Source organism: Bubalus kerabau, chromosome 6 (genome assembly GCF_029407905.1).
Source record: "Bubalus kerabau isolate K-KA32 ecotype Philippines breed swamp buffalo chromosome 6, PCC_UOA_SB_1v2, whole genome shotgun sequence".
Classification (NCBI taxonomy): Eukaryota; Metazoa; Chordata; class Mammalia; order Artiodactyla; family Bovidae; genus Bubalus; species Bubalus kerabau.
This window is the reverse complement of record NC_073629.1, coordinates 70,004,251-70,025,056: the sequence shown is the minus strand read 5'-3', so window position 1 is coordinate 70,025,056 and position 20,806 is coordinate 70,004,251. Positions and strand designations below refer to the sequence as shown.

Below are 20,806 nucleotides of genomic sequence, written 5' to 3'. Positions count from 1 at the left end.
GATCTTGCCATATTTATGTATCCAAAGTCTATCCTCGGTTCTTATCTTTCTTGACCTATCTGCACATTTGACATGGTTTATCACACCCTCCGCTGTTTTTTTTTTTAAACTTGACTTCTATGACATCACATCCTTTTAGTTTTCAAAGAAGACCCATTTCTCCTCAGTTGTCTTTGCTGTTCCATTCTCTTCTCTCTGACCTCTTAATGTTGCAGGGCTTCTGAACTCAGTCTTTGGTCCACATCTCTGCTGCTGCTGCTGCTAAGTTGCTTCAGTCATGTCCGACTCTGTGCGACCCCATAGATGGCAGCCCACCAGGCTCCCCCGTCCCTGGGATTCTCCAGGCAAGAACACTGGAGTGGGTTGCCATTTCCTTCTCCAATCCACATCTCTACCTACACCTAATTTCTTGGTGATCTACAGCCATTCTCATGGCTCTAATAATCCTGATTCCTAAATATATTTATTTAGGCTATCTCTTTCTAACTCTACATTCAACTGTATATTCAATTGCCTATGTGACATCTCCATCTTAATGCCTAATAAACATCTCAAACAACACATATTCAAAATTACACTTCTGATCAATCCCTTTTCTAAACCAAGCTTGCTCCACTCACACCTTTCCTATCTCATGTGTGTGTGCTAAGTCACTTCAGTTGTACCCAATTCTGTGTGACCCTGTGGACTGCAGCCTGCCAGGCTCCTCCATCCAAGGGATTCTCCAGGCAAGAATACTGGAATGAGTTGCCATTTCCTTCTCCAGGGAATCTTCCTGACCCAGGGATCGAGCCCAGGTCTCCTTGCAGGCAGATTCTTTACTTTTGAGCCACCAGGGACTAAAGTCATGATCATTTCACATCTCTTCTCTGCTTAAAACCCTACCTTGTCTCCCTACTTCACTCAGAGTAAAAATTATCTAAGTCTCTGGTCCTCCAGAAATTCCTCATCTCCTATTCTCCCCTTTATTTGGTACATTCATCCACATAAGCATTCTAACCATTTCTTCCACATGTTCCCATCTTTAAGACTTTGCTCTAACTGTACTTACTGTCTGGAACTTCTCCTGTATCTCCAGGGGCTAATCCCATTTTCTCCTTCAAGTGTTTTCTTGGTTCTCCTCTCAAAAATGCCTCCCCTACTAATACTGCAATTTGTACTCCTTGCCCTACCATGATACTCTCAATCCCCCTTCAGTGTCTATTATTTCTTTTTTCTGTGGCAAGTATCACCTTCTAATAGAGCATCAAGAGAGTAAGAACTTCTTTTTGTTTACTGTTCTTTCTTAAGAGCCTAGAATAGTGCCTATACATAGCAGCTGCACAACTGATATTTGTTGAATGAATAAATGGGAAAATGTATGACTAGATATGGATGTTACTTCCCTTATTCTTCTTGGTAGAGCTTCCTGTATCTTTGAATTTATATCTTTCATCAGTTCTAGAAAATTCTCAGTCAATACCTTTCAAATATGCTGATACATGTTAGGTCCTTCTCAATCTATTCTCTATCTCTCTTAAATACAGAATCATATTTTGTCCTTTGTTCACGTTCTGCTGTATTTTGAGTAATTAATTCAGAGTTTCATCTTTCAGTTCATTAATTATCTATTTTACTATTTAACTTATTTAATTTTGAATATAACACTTTACTGCTTTGTTTTGAAAAGTTCTATTTGATTCATCTTTATGTATGCCTAAATATTTTTGATGATTTCTTATTTTTTAGTTGTATTTTTAATTCTTAAACATTAATTCATGTTCTGTATCAGTCCATATCTGAATCTCTTAGTGACATCAATCTGAGATTTATCGTTTGTTTTGTTTCTTGCAAAAGACCATTTCCATACATGTTTGGAAATCTTTGATTACAACTCATACATTGTTCATTTTAATCTGTTGAAACCTGGTGATCTGAATTGAAGGTGCTTCCATCTAGAAGGGATTCATATTTATTTCTATTGGCAACCAAAGGGTACTACCAAACTAGGGTCACTTTATGCATTTTCCAGGATCCAGCACCTACTCCAGGAGTTTCAGGCCTGACCCTCTACTCCTCTGCTGGCTCTGAGTCTCCTGATTGTAGCACTGGTATGATCTACCCATAATCTCACATGTGCCTCCTGCTCAGTTCCCCACTTTTCAGCTTGTGGGTTGAAAATGGTTTTGCTTTCTGGGATACTTCATTTCTAATAAGCTCATGAAAAAAATAAATAAAGCAATACAATATAATATGCCATCATTTCACAGCAAAAGGACCCTTCAGATTATTTAGTTCCTTCACACTGGTGGATGTGAAAGTCTCAGCAGTAATTTTCCAATTTATTTTTCTATTCCTATCTCATTCCTGTCCTCGTGTGTGTTTGTCGTTAAAAGTATGTTCCCTGGGCTTCAAGTCCTCTTTCCTTAATAATATTCCTGCATAATAAGAAAACAATAAATACCATTTATTGAACAATTCTTATGGCGGCTCTCTAAGTACTTTATATACATTGTTTATTTAACACTCAGAGATTCCTGTTATACAGTTGAGGAAACTATGAAATAGAGAACTATATACTTGCAGAGAACTGTGCTTTTTCTAAATTCCAAATACATATTTATAACCATGACATTATATGGCTATCCCCTATGTAACTCTTAATTTTTTATAATCAATGAGAATTGTTCACATGCCCAAACTCTAAGACAGAAAAGGGCAGGGGATACTTTGAGCTCCGAGGAAGAAAACAAAGGCTTTTTGACAAAAAGTTTTCTTGGGAGTTTCAGATTAGGAGACAGCAATTCTTATATTCCTTCATGAGGTTCATGGGTGGCTGCACAGCATGAACAGATAAGGAATGATACATGGAGTCACCTAAACAACTGTTGAGAAACTCAGTGAGGATAACAAGCACGATAATAACAATAACCCAAGACATACTGAGTGTTTACTGTGTTCCAGGGACTGTTCTGCTGCTAAGTCACTTCAGTCGTGTCCGACTTTTCGCGACCCCATGGACTGCAGCCTACTAGGTTCCTCCACCCATGGGATTTTCCAGGCAAGAGTACTGGAGTGGGGCTCCATTGCCTTCTCCAGGGACTGTTCTAAGAGCTTTATATTCATTGTCTCATTCAATTCTCACAGTAATGGTATGATGGAAATACCATTATTGTGTTGATAATCATTCAGAAACTTTTCCAAGTCCTCCAGTTACATTATGGAGACAGGACTGGAACTCAAGCTAACTACAGATTTTGGGTATTCTACATTCTTATACTGATATGTGTAAAGCTCTTCTTCTTTGGGTGACAGAAACAAGATTTTGGTATCTGTGACTATAAAAGTCTCATTGTTGATGTAAATGGTGTTGTAGGAAAATCATTCTTTTGAATAGAAACCTCTCAAACATTCATATACTGGCTCATATGTTTATTAGAAGACTGAGAAGAAGTGCTATACTGTTCACTGATTCTTTGCGACCCTGTAGACTGTAGCCCACCAGGCTCCTCTGTCCATAGAATTCTCCAGGCAAGAATACTGGAGTGGGTAACCATTTCCTTCTCCAGAGGATCTTCCCAACTCAAGGATCAAACCCAGGTCTCCTGCATTGTAGGCAGATTCTTTACCATCTGAGGCACCAGGGAAGCCCAATTCTTTTTTTAATGTTCGCATTTCACCTGTACTGCATTTGGCAGAACTGAGTTAATAATTAGAGCTCAACCTAGAAGTAAAGTAACTCTCCATCCAATAAGTGTAATTCAGAATACTTGCCTCTAGAGGGTGATGGCCCATTATGGAGTACTGGCCAATTATTAAAGTGTGTGACAGTACCTGGATTAAAAGTCCTAAGTTGAAAGAGAAAAATAGATCGATCACACATCTATAACTATGCAGACCTGGGTCTTTGATCAGATAAAAAGTAAAAAGACTAAAAGAAACTGTCTGAAATAGTTTTCATTAACCTAAATGGGATTCTTTTCACCTCCTTCTTAATACTCATGAGATATGAGATCAAAGACTGTAGAGAAAAAGAGAAGAATATTTTGATAGCACTTACCCCCACCAGGATAAAGAAGAAAGAAGTAACAGAGACACTGTATGCAGAATTAAGTAATTTTTCTCAATTTAACACCTTTAGGAAGACAGTAAAGAAGGATTAAATTCACTCGAAGTAAAATGCTTTCTGGTAATTGACAATGGCAACTGAAAAGAAAAAGATTATTTTGATATTTGGTGATTTTAAGATGGGTGGATACCTACCATAAGCTATGATTCCAATCACACCAAAGGTGAAGATCCAGAAAAGCAATCCAGCTGTGAACCTCAGGAGCATCACAAACATCCAGCTGAGGAACATGGCGATAGTCAGGCCACTGGAGGATAAAAGGCACAACAAACATAGGGGTCCAGTGTGCTAAACATAACAAATATAGCAAGACAACACTTATTTCTATTCAAAATAATTCTCGATTATTTTATCTGACTGTAGAAACATTTATGACATTAAAAAGTATAAGCAATTCTTTCTGTTAAGACTTTCAAGGGAAACAATAGGATCATCAGAACTTGATAAATGAATCATTTTTGGTGCCTAGGTAAACGTAAATTCTGTGTCCATAGTTGTTTCAGGAAAAATCATAATTCCTATCTGCCGCAATTCTATTTTTTTCCTTCATACTTATGCACCAAGTGATAAGCAACAAAGCATATCCATGAGACATTATTGCTGCTCTATATACCTGGTCACTAATGAAAACCGTATGTGATATAACTAGCAGTAAGAAAACAATCTTAGGGAAGAAAGACAAGCTAAATAATTGTCCTACACAGTTCCTGAATCCATGATTTTGTAGCCATTATCATTCTGGTCTAATTATCTCTAATCATTTGTGATGTCTAACATCACCAGACACTTATTTCAGATCCCCAGTGATCTGTGGGCCATTATCTGGAGCCGGGATAAGACCTCTGTGTCTCCTGCGCCATGTGACTTTATCAAGCAATCAAGAGCATGACTATTTTCCTTGTTTTAATTTCTTCCTGGGGTTTGATTGAGTACTGGAGGTACTTCTTCCCAACCTCACTATATATCCAGGTTAAAGTCATATTGGATTTTTCTAAGTGATTTCATCAAAGACAACTCACTAAAATTGGAAATTTGGCTGATGCCTCTATTAAGACCTAACATTGCTGGTGATATCTGCACGTTTCCAAATAGCAACAGACAGCCTGGCACAGTTACCGAGCTTATTGTCTTCAGATGTTATCTTTCAGTTCAGTTCAGTTCAGTCGCTCAGTCATGTCCGACTCTTTGCGACCCCATGAATCGCAGCATGCCAGGCCTCCCTATCCATCACCAACAGCCGGAGTTCACTCAGACTCACGTCCATCGAGTCAGTGATGCCATCCAGCCATCTCATCCTCTGTCATCCCCTTCTCCTCCTGCCCCCAATCCCTCCCAGCATCAGAGTCTTTTCCAATGAGTCAACTCTTCGCATGAGGTGGCCAAAGTACTGGGGTTTCAGCTTTAGCATCATTCCTTCCAAAGAAATCTCAGGGCTGATCTCCTTCAGAATGGACTGGTTGGATCTCCTTGCAGTCCAAGGGACTGTCAAGAGTCTTCTCCAACACCACAGTTCAAAAGCATCAATTCTTTGGTGCTCAGCTTTCTTCACAGTCCAACTCTCATATCCATACATGACCACTGGAAAAACCATAGCCTTGACTAGACGGACCTTTGTTGGCAAAGTAATGTCTCTGCTTTTCAATATGCTATCTAGGTTGGTCATGATGTTATCCTTAAGAAGAAACTATTAATAATACTGTCACTGGATAGATGACAGCATGTACCAGAGTACCTTCTCAGTGCACAGTCTTACAGAGCCTGGGCTTTTAATTTAGAAGCAAACCACAGATACTTTAATGCTGAAATATGCAGTGTGATTGAAAAATTATTCTATGGCATAGGACAAGAGGGTTATTAAAAAAAAGATTGGGGCAGGGGGTGGAGGCTTCCCTGGTGGCTCAGTGGTAAAGAATCCTCCTGTCAATACAGGAGACACAGGTTCAATCCCTGGTCTGGGAAGACCCCACATGCTGTGGAGCAGCTAAGTCCATGTGCCATTAACTATTGAGCCTGTGTTCTAGAGCCCCAGAACTGCAACTACTGAAGCCCTCGCCCTGGAGCCTGCGCTCGGCAACAAGAGAAGCCACCGCAATGAGAAGCTCCCACTTGCTGCAACCAGAGAAAAGCCTGTGTAGTAACCAAGACCCAGCACAGCCAAAAATAAAAATAAATAAAATAAAAATTTTAAAAACAAGATCAGAGGGGAAAAATAAGAAATATAGTTCTTGACTACTTGTGTTTTTAATTCCCACATAAAAATTCTGAGTACACTAAGTCCCAGCATGTCAGTGTTTGGCTTTATATGTATGAAACAGATGAGAACAGAAGAGCTGATAATATAGGGAGGTGTTTATGCTCTAGTGTTTAGTCCCTGGGTAGAGACTATTTCAGTGTGTGTGAGGAGGACAGGAGAATCTGTTATAAATTATACCTTTCTCAGGTGAGAGTAGAAAAGCCAAAATAAAGAAGAGACAAATTATCTAGTGATATTCAGGTCTGACAATAGGGGCACCAGTTTCCTATCAAGTGTAAACTACAATCTCTGCCATGGAGATATATCTTGAAATACACACTGAAAATAATTACTCTGTTTAAGACAAAGCATAACAATGTAAAACCTCATAAAACTATCTAGTTTTATAGCTCTAAAAACTGCTGCTGCTGCTGCTAAGTCACTTCAATTGTGTCTGACTCTGTGCGACCCCATAGCCGGCAGCCCACCAGGCTCCGCCATCCCTGGGATTCTCCAGGCAAGAACACCGGAGTGGGTTGCCATTTCCTTCTCCAATGCGGGAAAGTGAAAAGTGAAAGTGAAGTCGCTCAGTCGTGTCCAACTCTTAGTAACCCCATGGACTGCAGCCCACCAGGCTCCTCCGTCCATGGGATTTTCTAGGCAAGAGTACAGCAGTGGGGTGCCAGCGCCTTCTCTAGCTCTAAAAACTACTCCCTAGTATTTTACACACAATACAATTTTGACTTTATAAGCACCTTACTTAAATATATCTATCTTGTCTCCCTAGTACTTTTATAACTGTTTCTTAAACCCACATTTTCTATGTATCTAAGGCAATGGCACCCCACTCCAGTACTCTTGCCTGGAAAATCCCATGGACAGAGGAGCCTGGGAGGCTGCAGTCCATGGGGTTGCTAAGAGTCGGACACGACTGAGCGACTTCACTTTCACTTTTCACTTTCATGCATTGGAGGAGGAAATGGCAACCCACTCCAGTGTTCTTGCCTGGAGAATCCCAGGGATGGTGGTGCCTGGTGGGCTGCCGTCTATGGGGTTGCACAGAGTCGGACACGACTGAAGTGACCTAGCAGCAGCAGCAGCAGCAGCTACTGTCCAAGAACCATACTAGGACTCTGGAAAACAAAGAAAAGATAGACATAGTTACCATACTAATAGTTCATAGTTTATCAGAGGGAAAGAGACAGGTAAATAAAATACAAGATGGTAGGTGCTATATAGAAGATAGATATGTGTGTTTACATATATGTACACACATATACACACACACACACAATGAATGAGGAACACAGAGATGCAAGCAATTTATTATATCTAGGGAAGTTAAGAAGATATCATAAGTGACACAAAAGCTGATTTTAAATAATGAGATAAAGTTTCCCAGGGCACAAAGGAAGATATTCTAGGAAAGAGAATAGAATGTGCAAAAACACAAGGGTGTGATGGTCTGAGAATGGGTGTGCTATTTGCTGTGTTTAGAATATAGGGTTAATCAAGAAACATGGATGGAGATAAATCTGAGAAAGTAACTTGGATAGGTTGTAAGAGTTCTTGTAAGTATCTGAAGAAGTTTCCAGTTTATTCTTTGATTACCAGGGAATCATAGATGCCTTTAAGGTACTTAAGGTACAAGAAGGTGACACAGAAGCCAGATAGTAATGACAGCCTTAGGGATATCAAACACACGTACCTGCTGTGGAAGACTGACTACATTTTCCTTTATGTTTAAGAAATGCAAATCTTATAGCTGAAAATTTAAAACCTCTTCCTCCCTTCATTTTTCTTTTTCAGCTTTTCATAAGTACAGTGAGTTTGATGATGATGATAACAAACATTATGTGGAAGGGCTGCGTTAAAAAATAAGAAGGCTCCTTTGGAGATCAAGGGAAGGACAAATGTTATATGCGGTGAAAGGCACACACATATCACAGTGAGGCCCCATGGGACTGGAAATATATGAATACTCTTACTAGTAATTTAATGAGTAAAATTAAAATTTACATTCTTATAACTTTCTGCTAATATTGGGCAGATTTCCAAATATTTTAGGCTCTTCACTCTGTCTGAAAAATAAACTGGCAGGAACTGAAATCTGAGTCAATCTCTCATTCAGAAATATGAATGGGGAATTTGATGAAAGAAATTCTACAAAGATAAATTCAGAATGAGGCTGGAGACGAAACACTTATGTTTTCACTTACATGAGAATCCAATACCATGTCATTGCATAGTCTTCAAACACCTTCACTCCAATTGCCCTTGCATCAAGGGCTTTATTGATACCACTGAATTCAAAGAAGAAAAAAAAATCAATTATTTTTTGACTACCATTAAAGAGAAATGTTCTTATTATGATAAAAGGGACCTGGAAGCTGATATTCTAAGCATATTTTTAGAAAACATTTATCGCTAGTGACCCCTTTGCTAGCCACAATAATATATGCGATGTCACTTTGGTGAACCTACAAAGGTAGCTACAGCTACACACAGAGGAACCGTTGCTTTCAAGAGTGGTAAACATACCTTTTTTTCCAACATATGCAACATGCCCTCAGTGTTGCAGAGACCTCACTATAAGACATGAATTTAAATAAGATCAGCTTCTAACTTATAAAATCCATAGAGCTAAGAGTGAATATATTTAATTTCCCCTTCTTAATCTTCTGACACTCTGTTGCAGAAGGCACAAAGAGGCATATGCAGAAAAGTACACAAATCATTAACATCCAGTTGGATGGGTTATCAAAGCGAACACACTTGGTAAGTACAACATAAGAAAAGTACACAAATCATTAGCATCCAGTTGAATGGGTTATCAAAGTGAACACACTTGGTAAGTACAACATAGTCATTCCTTCCCCCTATGTGCTCCAATTACAATACCTCTCCCTTCCCCTAAAATAACCATAGTTCTGACTTTTGTGATTATAATTTCCCAGTTTTCTTAGTTGTACCATATATATATGCATCTTAGTGTAATTTAATTTAGTTGGGCTTCTCAGGTGGCACCAGTGGTGAAGAACCTGCCTGCCAGTGAAGGAGACATAAGAGATGTGAGTTTGATCCCTGTATTAGGAAGATTCCCTGGAGGTGGGCATGGCAACCCACTCCAGTATTTGTGCCTGGAGAATCCCATGGACAGAAGAACCTGGCAGGCTACAGTCCATAGGGTCTCAAAGAGTCGGACACAACTGAAGCAACTTAGCACACATGTGCTTACTTCAAAATTTTATCAATGGAATTGTACTATTAGTACAATACATTTTTGCAATATATTTTTAATTTTATCATTATTTTTTTTATTTTATTTTATTTTTAGACTTTACATAATTGTATTAGTTTTGCCAAATATCAAAATGAATCCGCCACAGGTATACATTTTAAATTCAACAACTGAGCTATGCAATGATACTCTGTGTTTATATTTGTATACACACATCTGTGTGCATGAGAATATTATATTTCCAAATAACATGGAACACCACAATGCATACAACCAAGAGAAACAGAAAATTTACTTCACTGTAAGTAGTAATAGAAATTCAACACAGTACTAACACAGCAGCATCGTGGTTGTTTCATTTTTCTTAAGGCTCCCTTCCATTTAAAACAGCTGGAAGTTTTATTATTTCAGTCATTTTTTTTAATGCTTTAAAAAAATCATGGGTTTTTAGAATTATGCTCATCCAAAAGTAAATTATATTAAGGGGTTTCAGTGTTTCCTGATGTCTCATTTATGTACCTGTTGATGATGAAAGACTTAACCATTTTGAAAAACATAATTGTTCTTTCAAATTCATTCTTCTTTTTCCTTTGGTTTTCTTAATGAACACATACAAATTTCTCCAATCCACAGTGACATGAATATTTCAGAATAAACATAATTCTTCCTCTATAACCCTTAACCTAAAAAAGATTTAGTTCAGGGATAATAATGGGGTGCATAAAATTGAAAATGGGGATGTGATCTACATACTTTGCAGCTCTTCTGAGTTCTGCAGCATTTCTTGTCTTTCCATTTCCATCATCAAACACTGTCTTATTTCCTACTGTTAAAGTGCCATTTTTAGTAGAGAAGTCTGGGAAACATCTCTGGAGAACTGTAAAAATAAATTAAAATTATGATAATCATTTTTCTTTCTTTACGATGTCCTCTCTTTCTTCAGCTTTCTGTTTTTTATAATCAAAATGCTTACTTGCTAGACACTATATAACTTGCTCAGTATAGATAACCACCCATTACTTGATAATCAGACTTTTTGATGATTCTAAGACCGACATGGGAAGTAAATACAATCATGATCTGAAGCCACATTTAAACTTGAGTATTTCATACATGATATATTCATTAAGTAGCCATAAGCAGGACACGTAGCACAGGTTTTATAATACTGACAACCTTGCTCTCATACTAAATACATCTTAATAAACAGGCTATATTTACTTGAATTATTAGATGAATTTAGTTTTGTTATTTTTAAAAAAATTCTTAGATATTCCTTGAGTGAAACCTTGAAAACCAGAGTTTAGTGAATAATTCTTTGAGAAATAAGCATCAGCTCAAACGTTAGGCTACTAAGATAACAGAATTTTTATTTATAAAATGTTAATAATTTGTCTCTCTTCCAGCTTTTTCATTTATCAGTTTTTTAGAGGGGCTGGAAATGGAACTACAAAGCCATCAAAAATGGCCCATACTTTGTCAACTAGCATGATTTCTGAGAGTTTGTCAATCTTTTATGTACTTTTTAATTCAACAGAATCTTTGCTTCTTTACAAATCTCTAAGCAGAAGATATTAAGAAGAGATGGCAAGAATACATAGAAGAACTGTACAAAAAAGATCTTCACGATCCAGATAATCACGATGGTGTGATCACTGACCTAGAGCCAGACATCCTGGAATGTGAAGTCAAGTGGGCCTTAGAAAGCATCACTACAAACAAAGCTAGTGGAGGTGATAGAATTCCAGTTGAGCTATTTCAAATCCTGAAAGATGATGCTGTGAAAGTGCTGCACTCAATATGCCAGCAAATTTGGAAAACTCAGCAGTTGCCAGAGGACTGGAAAAGGTCAGTTTCATTCCAATCCCAAAGAAAAGCAATGCCAAAAAATGCTCAAACTACCGCACAATTGCACTCATCTCACACGCTGGTAAAGTAATGCTGAAAATTCTCCAAGCCAGGCTTCAGCAATATGTGAACCGTGAACTTCCTGATGTTCAAGCTGGTTTTAGAAAAGGCAGAGGAACCAGAGATCAAATTGCCAACATCTGCTGGATCATGGAAAGCAAGAGAGTTCCAGAAAAGCATCTATTTCTGCTTTATTGACTATGCCAAAGCCTTTGATTGTGTGGATCACAATAAACTGTGGAAAATTCTGAGAGATGGGAATACCAGACCACCTGCCCTGCCTCTTGAGAAATTTGTATGCAGGTCAGGAAGCAATAGTTAGAACTGGACATGAAACAACAGACTGGTTCCAAATAGGAAAAGGAGTATGTCAAGGCTGTATATTGTCACCCTGTTTATTTAACTTATATGTAGAGTACATCATGAGAAACGCTGGACTGGAAGAAACACAAGCTGGAATCAAGATTGCTGGGAGAAATATCAATAACCTCAGATATGCAGATGACACCACCCTTATGGCAGAAAGTGAAGAGGAACTAAAAAGCCTCTTGATAAAAGTGAAAGTGGAGAGTGAAAACGTTGGCTTAAAGCTCGACATTCAGAAAACGAAGATCATGGCATCCGGTCCCACCACTTCATGGGAAATAGATGGGGAAACAGTGGAAACAGTGTCAGACTTTATTTTTCTGGGCTCCAAAATCATCGCAGATGGTGACTGCAGCCATGAAATTAAAAGACGCTTTCTCCTTGGAAGGAAAGTTATGACCAACCTAGATAGCATATTCAAAAGCAGAGACATTACTTTGCCAACAAAAGTCCGTCTAGTCAAGGCTATGGTTTTTCCTGCGGTCATGTATGGATGTGAGAGTTGGACTGTGAAGAAGGCTGAGCGCCAAAGAGTTGATGCTTTTGAACTGCGGTGTTGGAGAAGACTCTTGGGAGTCCCTTGGACTGCAAGGGGATCCAACCAGTCCATTCTGAAGGAGATCAGCCCTGGGATTTCTTTGGAAGGAATGATGCTAAAGCTGAAACCCCAGTACTTTGGCCACCTCATGTGAAGAGTTGACTCATTGGAAAAGACTCTGATGCTGGGAAGGATTGGGGGCAAGAGGAGAAGGGGACGACAGAGGATGAGATGGCTGGATGGCATCACTGACTCGATGGACGTGAGTCTGAGTGAACTCCGGGAGCTAGTGATGGACAGGGAGGCCTGGCGTGCTGCGATTCATGGGGTCGCAAAGAGTCAGACACGACTGAGCGACTGATCTGATCTGATCTGATTACTAAAAATGTTTTAAAATCTCAATTTTACAGGAAGAAAGAGGAAGAATCAGGAATGGTTTATCTTTTTTTTTTTTTTTTTTACAAGAAGTAATACCGACTTGCAGGAGTTTATATGGAGTTTAAACCTGAAAATATGAAAGCAGTTGATATAGAGAAAGAACTATGTCTTCATAAAGCTTTTCCTGACTTATCTGGCTTTAAAATCAGTTTGTCTACTGACCTTCATCCTCTGTAGCATCTGCAGTAGGGATGACTGCTTCAGTATCCTTTCTCTGTCCTGCTCCTCCCTGGCAAATTTGACATAGTCTCTACCAGATGCTTCTATTCCCTCTCAATCCAACCATATTTCTGCCTCCACCTCGCCATGGAAATTGTCCTCCCAGTGATTCCAGCGACCTTCTAATTGCCAAAACTTCCAAATACTTTTTACTCTTCATCCTGCTGGAACCCATTACCTAGCACAGGGCTTGGTACAGAATGGAACTCAGTAAATCTTTGCTGTTGAATGAGTTAATTTTCCTGTTGAATGAGTCTTTGACACAGGAGACAACCCCTGCCCTTTATAACCCCTCCCCTGTCTTCCCTTGGTTCACAGTCCCAGGTTCTCTCCTACCCTCTCTTCAGCCTTTTCATGTACTCCTTTTCTTTTTGCTGCTTCAATATGATCCTACCTACAGAACCTCCCAAACTTGTTCTATGTAGTATTTCTGGACAGTAACTCATCTAGTCTGTTACCTTTAATTACTAAATATGGTCATTATATTTTTGGAAAGTAGAGAAAAATTCTTGAAACAAGATACAAAACTTTACATAGTTTTACAAGCTACAGTGAACTATATTAACATTTTGGTGCATTTCCTTCAGTCTTTCTTCTGTATACATTTTTGTTGTTGTTGAGAGTTATTAACTATATAGTACATGAGATATTGTCTCTTGTTTCTTTCTTTTATTATTACTTATTTCCATTATAAAATCTTTAATGAGTGAATTTTGTTAGTGGCATAACATTGTTTCAAGTACTATATTTAATTTCCTATTGGGGGGATACAAATTGATTTCAATGTTTCCTTCACTAGACTTTGAAGAACTGTGCCTTATTCATTTTTGTGTCCCCAATGTGGGCTTCCCTGGTGGCTCACTGGTAAAGAATCTGCCTGGCAATGCAGGAGATGTGGGTTCGATCCCAGGATCAGGAAGATCCCCTGGAGAAGGAACTGGCAACCCATTCCAGTATTCTTGGACTCCCTGATGGCACAGTTGGTAAAGAATCCACCTGCAATGCGGGAGACCAGAGTTTGATCTCTGGGTTGGGAAGATCCCCTGGAGAAGAGAAAGGCTGCCTACTCCAGTATTCTGGCCTGGAGAATTCCATGGACAAAGGAACCTGGTGGGCTACAGTCCTGCTGCTGCTGCTGCTAAGTCACTTCAGTCGTGTCTGACTCTGTGCGACCCCATAGACGGCAGCCCACCAGGCTCCACCGTCCCTGGGATTCTCCAGGAAAGAACACTGGAGTGGGTTGCCATTTCCTTCTCCAATGCATGAAAGTGAAAAGTGAAAGTGAAGTCGCTCAGTCGTGTCCGACTCTTAGTGGCCCCATGGACTGCAGCCCACCAGGCTTCTCCGTCCGTGGGATTTTCCAGGCAAGAGTACTGGAGTAGGGTGCCATTGCCTTCTCCGGGGCTACAGTCCATGGAGTTGCAAAAGAGTCAGACATGACTTAGCAACTAAACAACAACATCCACAACGTACATTTTATATTGTGTGATCTAAACGAACTATAATTGTAAAGGCAGGGACTATATCTTATATACCTAATGTATCTTCAGTGACTAATGATTCATTTTTACCCTTTTGCATAAAAATCTGTAACACTGTCCTTAACTACAGACACTATTGCTCAAGGAATCCTGGTTAAATGCAGTTGCTTGCCAGACCCACAACTTTGATGGAGGGTCTTTAATGATCCAGAGAAGAACGAAGGGAGCTTGTAAGACATTGTGTTTGATAGTTGCTAACTCAATGGTACCTGACTTTCTACTCAAACTAATGACTATTATCTTTCTTCCATTTTAAAAGAAATATGTACTCATTGTGGAAAAACAGATAAGAAAAAAGAAGAAAGAAGACAGAAAATGGCCATAGTTTTGCTATCTCCAAAATCAGTTTAGTTCAGTTGCTCACTCGTGTCCAACTCTTTGTGACCCCATGGACTGCAGCACACCAGGCCTTCCTGTCCATCACCAACTCCCAGAGCTTACTCAAACTCATGTCCATTGAGTCAGTGATGCCATCCAGCCATCTCATCCTCTATCATCCCCTTTTTCTCCTGCCTTCTATCTTTCCCAGCATCAGGGTCTTTTCAAATGAGTCAGTTCTTCACATCAGGTAGCCAAAGTATTGCAGTTTCAGCTTCAGTATCAGTCCTTTCAATGAATATCCAGGAATACTGATTTCCTTTAAGATTGACTGGTTGGATCTCCTTGCAGTCCAAGAGACTCTCAAAGAATCTTCTCTAACACCACAGTTCAAAAGCATCAATTCGTCAGCGTTCAGTTTTCTCCATAGTCCAACTCTCACATCCATACATGACTACTGGAAAAACCATAGCTTTGACTAGATGGACCTTTGTTGGCAAAGTAATGTCTCTGCTTTTTAATATGCTATCTAGGTTGATCATAACTTTTCTTCCAAGAAGCAAGTGTCTTTTAATTCCGTGGCTGCAGTCACCATCTGCAGTGATTTTGGAGCCTCAAAAAATAAAGTCTGTCACTGTTTTCACTGTTCCCCATCTATTCACTATGAAGTGATGGGACCAGATGCCATGATCTTAGTTTTCTGAATGCTGAGTTTTAAGCCAACTTTTTCACTCTCCTCTTTCACTTTCATCAAGAGGCTCTTTAGTTCTTCTTCATTTTTTGCCCTAAGTGTGGTGTCATCTGCATATCTGAGGTTATTGATATTTCTCCCATCAATCTTGATTCCAGCTAATTACTTAATATTTTGGCATATTTCTCTTCAATCTTTTTCTTTGAATATATTTTTGTTTACTCATTTTCATTTTTAGAGGCTTGTCATTACAATGTATATAGTATTTTTCATTTTATTTAAAATTGTAACATAAACAATACTTATGTGTAAAAATTCTAAAATATTTCATTTAATAAATGCATCATAATTTATTTCAGTATATTATTGCTCTTGGATATTAGAATATTTCCTTTTCTTTTTTTGGTTGTTTTGAATAACATTGTGATGGACATCTTTATATAAAGTTTTTTATCTGTAGTTAGAATTATATCCTTAAGAAAGGAAAATGAGTGATTATCTCATTTTCTCCTAAACGGGGTTTACGTTTATACATTTTAAAGAAATACAATGTCAATTCATTCAGGAGACATATAAATATTTCATGTTTTAAATTATAAAGACAAATATATACCCCATTCCTACTTACTCCCCAAGCAATTTTTCAACAAATTTTTTGGCCGAATTCAGGGGTAGGTGTGTTAGGGTATGTCTGTGTGTGGCTCATGTGTGTTCTTAGAGTAGCAAAGAATCAAACTGACTGAACTTTTAATGTTCAATGTTTAAACTTTTCTGTGTGCATTTATGCCACCAAACCTAAAACCTCACCAAGCTCCTGGGAAACACCCTAGGCTGGAGTCAGAAGAATGGGCTTTGTAGCTTTGGCTTTCTTCTCAATTAACTCAGGGAGTATGGGCCAGTTATAGGACCATTCTCCGCTTCATTTTTGTCAATTGTAAAATAAGTGAACTGAATTAAATAGCTTCTTGGTAGATCCTGTGTTTCTGAGGTAAAATAATAACCACTTACAAGGTTTGCTTGGATAAATCGCTGATGGACAATCATTATCCAGTAAAACTTGTGAGAGAGTCTAAAATTGAAGGAAGAGTGTGTTAACATTTCAAAGACTATGTGACGACACATCTTAGTCAATATATAAATTGTGTCCTTTAAAAATGCAATTCCCTAATAATTTCCTTATTCCAAATTACTCCCCTAGTAAGAGTAATTGTAAGATTATCATACACACATACTTGTTTGACAAACACTCTTAAATATCCTAACTGTAATTCAACTGAATCAACAATAATAAAGTCAGACATGCTGAAACCAAGGTACATCTTTGAAGGTGTGTATCTTTGTCTTAGTTATATCCTCAGTCTAATGCTTTTATTTTTTCCTGGAAAAATGATATCTCCTCTAATTTAGAAGCCATCACAACTAATTAACATAATAAGGTTTTAGAATTCCCTTATAAATCTTAAGTCTAGGTAGTGTTTGGGGATTTTTTTTCAAATGAGTAATTATCAAATCAGATTTGTAAGTAAAGTTCTTGTTACTCTGTAGCCATGGAGCTTTATCACCACATTAATGAAATGGTGACCGCAAATGACATTTAGCTCCAGCTCTTGACAGCAAAAAAATCCATCCAAGTGGAGAGTCTGTTGGTGTCAGGAAATAGTTGATACTAAGACTTTACCAGACTTAATAGCCCTGTATAACACCCCAAGTCTACAAAATGATATGCTCTAAATTGTGTTATGTTTGTATATATACGTGCATTTGTGCTTTAATGAAATGGTAACATTAGTAATAATTTCATAGAAAATTTTGGAGCCTGTCCGGTTATAAATACATTACACTTGAGATTGAAACAAGATAAATTCTTCTCTAGTTTTAAGCTTAAACACATATACCTCCGCAGGCTTAAGAAAAGTAGTCCGGCAGAACTGGCTGTAGTATGTCCAGTATTCACTGTCGTTTTTGTACTTAAATTGTATTTCCATGTAAGTTAAAAATCTTTCTGGGCACTTGGAGACACAGATCTGTGAAATAAATACAGTGGTAGGAATTGAATTGAACAAACCAAGGAATTATCTGCAAGGTTAAACTTCTAAATTACCCATCACAATAAAAAAGCAAAGCACCAATTTCCATCTAAGAAACTTAAATCAATTTTCTAAACATATTGTAAAAAAATTAAATTTCATGTACCGGCTATCAACCTCTACTCCTTGCCCTTAGATGCTAATATGCTATTAAAACAATAAGATACTATACAATGACAAAATATTTTTAACTTCTGATTTGATATAGTTGTAGATCTTCACACAGCTGTAAAAATAATAAATTCCATGTACCTTTCACCTAGTTTTGGCCAATGGTAATAATTCGCATAACCATAGCACAATATCACAACCAGGAACCTGGTATTGTTACAATCCACTAACCTTATTCAGTTTTTACCAGTTTTACAGGTGTTCATGTGTGTGTGTGTGTGCAATTTTATCACTTGTAGATGTGACATCATCCACAGGACAGAGAGGAACTTTTAATGAAATTTTTAATGATTTTCTGAATTAGTAGATAAGAGTTTAATCCAAGACTAATTTTGCCTGAGTAGTTTATACATTTTCAGGGTTAGAATCTTGCTTTCTTTCCTATGTATGAATAGAATGGTAATTAAAAATGCTCCAAACATTGATAACTTATGCCACTAAGAACTATCAAAACCAGTGAATTCTCAGAACATAATTGGGGGGTTTATTACCATAAGAAACTAACAAAATTAGGGATATTTGTGGTAATCAATCATTATTATTATCTTTTAGCAACACCAGTCAAATGTGGGCAGAGAGGTCACTGATGCAATTATCTTTAATGAACTTTAGGGGCCTATTAATACCAAATCAGATCACTGTGCTAGTCCACAGAGCTACTGTGGAGTGACTGCAATCCAATTAGTAACTCCACAGAGATAAAACACAATCAGGGAGGAGGCACTCTGTTTGTTTTGCTTTTGTATGTAATAAAAAACCAACGATCACATGATGTCATGAGAGTTGCAGTCAATTCTTGAACATTCTCTCCTCTACCTTCAGTTCCTCCTTATGGAAGCCCTCTCAGCTCTGACTTGGTCCATCTCCCTACCATATTGTGATAACTATTCTCATTGGCCAGATTGTAGCTCAGCCCCCACTGGCAATTAGGTAAAAACACAGCTGCTAAGCTGATATCTCTTTCCTATCTTTTGGTCATGTTTCTGCTACATGAGGACATTTGGTATCAACCCCACAGCTAAGGTAGTAGGTGGATAACTAAATGGGTACCTCAAGTGTCATAGTTAATATTGTTTTGTAGCAGCAGCATTCTAACTTCTTTTAGAAGTTTCTAAAAGGTAAACAACCCATCTCCATGTTCACAGCTCCAGATGTATTTTCTGTTTCTTAGTCTCTCCTACACACGTGCACACACACAAGTACATATACACATTCATGCACATCTAGAGGAAATAATGACAGTCTCACAAGTATCTTTCTATGAAAACTGAAGAACTGTTGACGGACATTCACAGCATCCAACATGCTCACATTTTGGGGAAGAAGGCTGAGGTCACTGTCAATACAAATGTTCAAAGTTTACTCTGATTGGAGTTAAACTTAAAAAAACCGTTAACATGTTTGGAGCTAAGTCACAGACGTTTACACTTTGGCAATTTACTTATAAGACTCTGGAAGATAACTGAACTAGCCCATTGTTTGATACACTTAAATGGATTTATAAAGTAAAAACTGAATGTATTAATGCCTTCACTGGCTTTAAATGATGGTAGGAACTACTGAGCTGAGGCCATGATGATTTCTGCATTTATAAACACACACACATACAATGCATACTAGACACATAAAAGTATGGTGTATGCAACATGTGGACTTCCAAGGTGGCTCAGTGGTAAAGAATCTGCCTGCCAATACAGGAGATGTCAGTTCAATCCTTGGGTCGATCAATTCCTGGAGGAGGAAGTGGCAACCCACTCCAGTATTCTTGCCTGAAAAAATCCCATGGACAGAGGAACCCGCAGGCTACAGTCCATGGGGTTCTCAAAGAGTCAGACACAGTTGAGCAACTGAGCAAACATGCAACATATAAAAGAGTGTAATTTAAATGTTAAAAAATGTTTTGTTAAAGAGACATCAAATTTCATTCCAAACATAAAGGAGCTGTTAAAAAACAATATAGCAACTACTCTTTACTCTCTCGCTATCGGACGTGTTTGTTCACTATAAATACAATGCTGATTAGTAGCAATCAACATATAATTAGCCAAAAATGAAGGTCACATTGAGGTTGGATAGCCTAATTGATCAAGGTTTGTCTTTAAATGCTTATGACACATGTCTGGACCATGCTGCAGTTAACAAAATATAATGCATAAAATCAGTAGATGCATTATTACCTGGCAGACTGAGAGCAATTCTGTATTATTGGCATCTGATATATATTCTGACTCAGTTCTGATTCTTTGTATAACCACAAAGGGGCACCTTGAATATAGTTCTTCATCATTATTTTTACATATTCTGTTCATATGCAATTAACACTCTAATATAAATTAGGATTTGGTGAGCGGAAGAGAAAGTTACACTGAAGGTTAAAACAGTACAGTTCCAATGAAGAAAGGATCTAGTAACTGAAATGTTTAACAAAAAGCATAGTGTGGAAGGATTTTTTGTTTCATCGTGAGAATGATGGATTTGTATAGTATAGTGGAAGATTTTCTAGACTGGGAATAGTAAAATATTAATTCTCTCATTCATTTATTTACTCTTTAATTCAACAAATATTTATCAGTCACCTACTCTGAGCCTGTTCTAGGCACTGGGGACACAGCAGTGAACAAAAGAGATAAAAATCCCTACCCGCAGTTTACATTCTAGTAGGAAGAGATGGGTAATAACAAATAAGTAAAATTGTTTGCTGTAAGTATTCTTGCCTGGAGAATCCCATCAACAGAGGAGCCTGGCAGGCTACAGTCCATGGGGGAGATCACTGAGCGACTAAGCACTCAAGATGATAGTAGCTGCTATAGAGAAAAATAAGGCTAGAAAGGCCAGATGAGGAAAGGAACCAGGATGGGATTATAACTTTAAACAGGTAGTCAAAGGGAGGTGTCACTGAAAAGGTAATATGTGAGGAAGACTTGAAGACTAGTGATCAAACTGTAGT

At 38.1% G+C, this 20,806-nt stretch overlaps 1 protein-coding gene across 9 annotated transcripts in view; it reads right to left on the bottom strand.

The window, feature by feature from the left end:
• Positions 1 to 20,806, bottom strand: part of SLC44A5 (solute carrier family 44 member 5) — a 399,223-nt gene that overhangs the window by 29,583 nt on the left and 348,834 nt on the right. For 8 of the 9 annotated variants that reach the window (XM_055585456.1, XM_055585453.1, XM_055585454.1 and 5 more), the window contains 5 exons: positions 17,497 to 17,625; positions 16,610 to 16,670; positions 10,336 to 10,459; positions 8,561 to 8,644; positions 4,243 to 4,355 (listed from right to left, as the gene is read on the bottom strand). In XM_055585456.1, the coding sequence (XP_055441431.1) occupies positions 4,243 to 4,355; positions 8,561 to 8,644; positions 10,336 to 10,459; positions 16,610 to 16,670; positions 17,497 to 17,625 (511 nt within the window). The remainder of the gene's footprint in view (positions 1 to 4,242; positions 4,356 to 8,560; positions 8,645 to 10,335; positions 10,460 to 16,609; positions 16,671 to 17,496; positions 17,626 to 20,806) is intronic. The other variant, XM_055585455.1, reaches the window with a different exon arrangement.